Source organism: Merops nubicus, unplaced genomic scaffold (genome assembly GCF_000691845.1).
Source record: "Merops nubicus isolate BGI_N331 unplaced genomic scaffold, ASM69184v1 scaffold13218, whole genome shotgun sequence".
Lineage (NCBI taxonomy): Eukaryota > Metazoa > Chordata > Aves > Coraciiformes > Meropidae > Merops > Merops nubicus.
Genome location: NW_008627812.1, coordinates 1 through 346, shown reverse-complemented (window position 1 = coordinate 346; position 346 = coordinate 1). Strand labels below are relative to the sequence as shown.

The window sequence follows — 346 nt, the reverse complement described above, 5'->3', positions numbered from 1 at the left end:
CCCTTCCAACCTCAGCCAGTCTGATTCTATGGAATCCCTGCAGGCCAGAGCTCCTGCAGCTGTTGGGTGCTGGGGCTGCAGTGTCCTTGGGGATGCCAGATGCTGCACACAGGGCAGAGGGTGGGGAGGGTCACAGTGCTGCCAGCCTGGCTGCTGCCCGTGCCCAGCCTCCTCCGGGGTGAGGTGTGGAGCATGCCTGGTGTCTTGCAGGAGGAGGGCTTGGAGCAGCAGCTGGTGAACCTGCTGGTCGAGCTGTCTGCTGAGCAGTACGTGCCAGTCTTTGCACACCACCGGCTGTCCCTGCAGGCGCTCAGCACCATGACTGCCAGCGACCTGGGCAAGGTAG

At 63.9% G+C, this 346-nt stretch overlaps 1 protein-coding gene across 1 annotated transcript in view; it reads left to right on the top strand.

The window, feature by feature from the left end:
• Positions 1-342, top strand: part of LRSAM1 (leucine rich repeat and sterile alpha motif containing 1) — a gene marked incomplete at its 3' end in the record, with an annotated part of 21,380 nt that extends 21,038 nt beyond the window's left edge. Inside the window, 1 exon segment of the mRNA XM_008946466.1 lies at positions 168-342. Within this exon segment, the coding sequence (XP_008944714.1) occupies positions 168-342 (175 nt within the window).
• Positions 343-346: the final 4 nt, after the last annotated feature.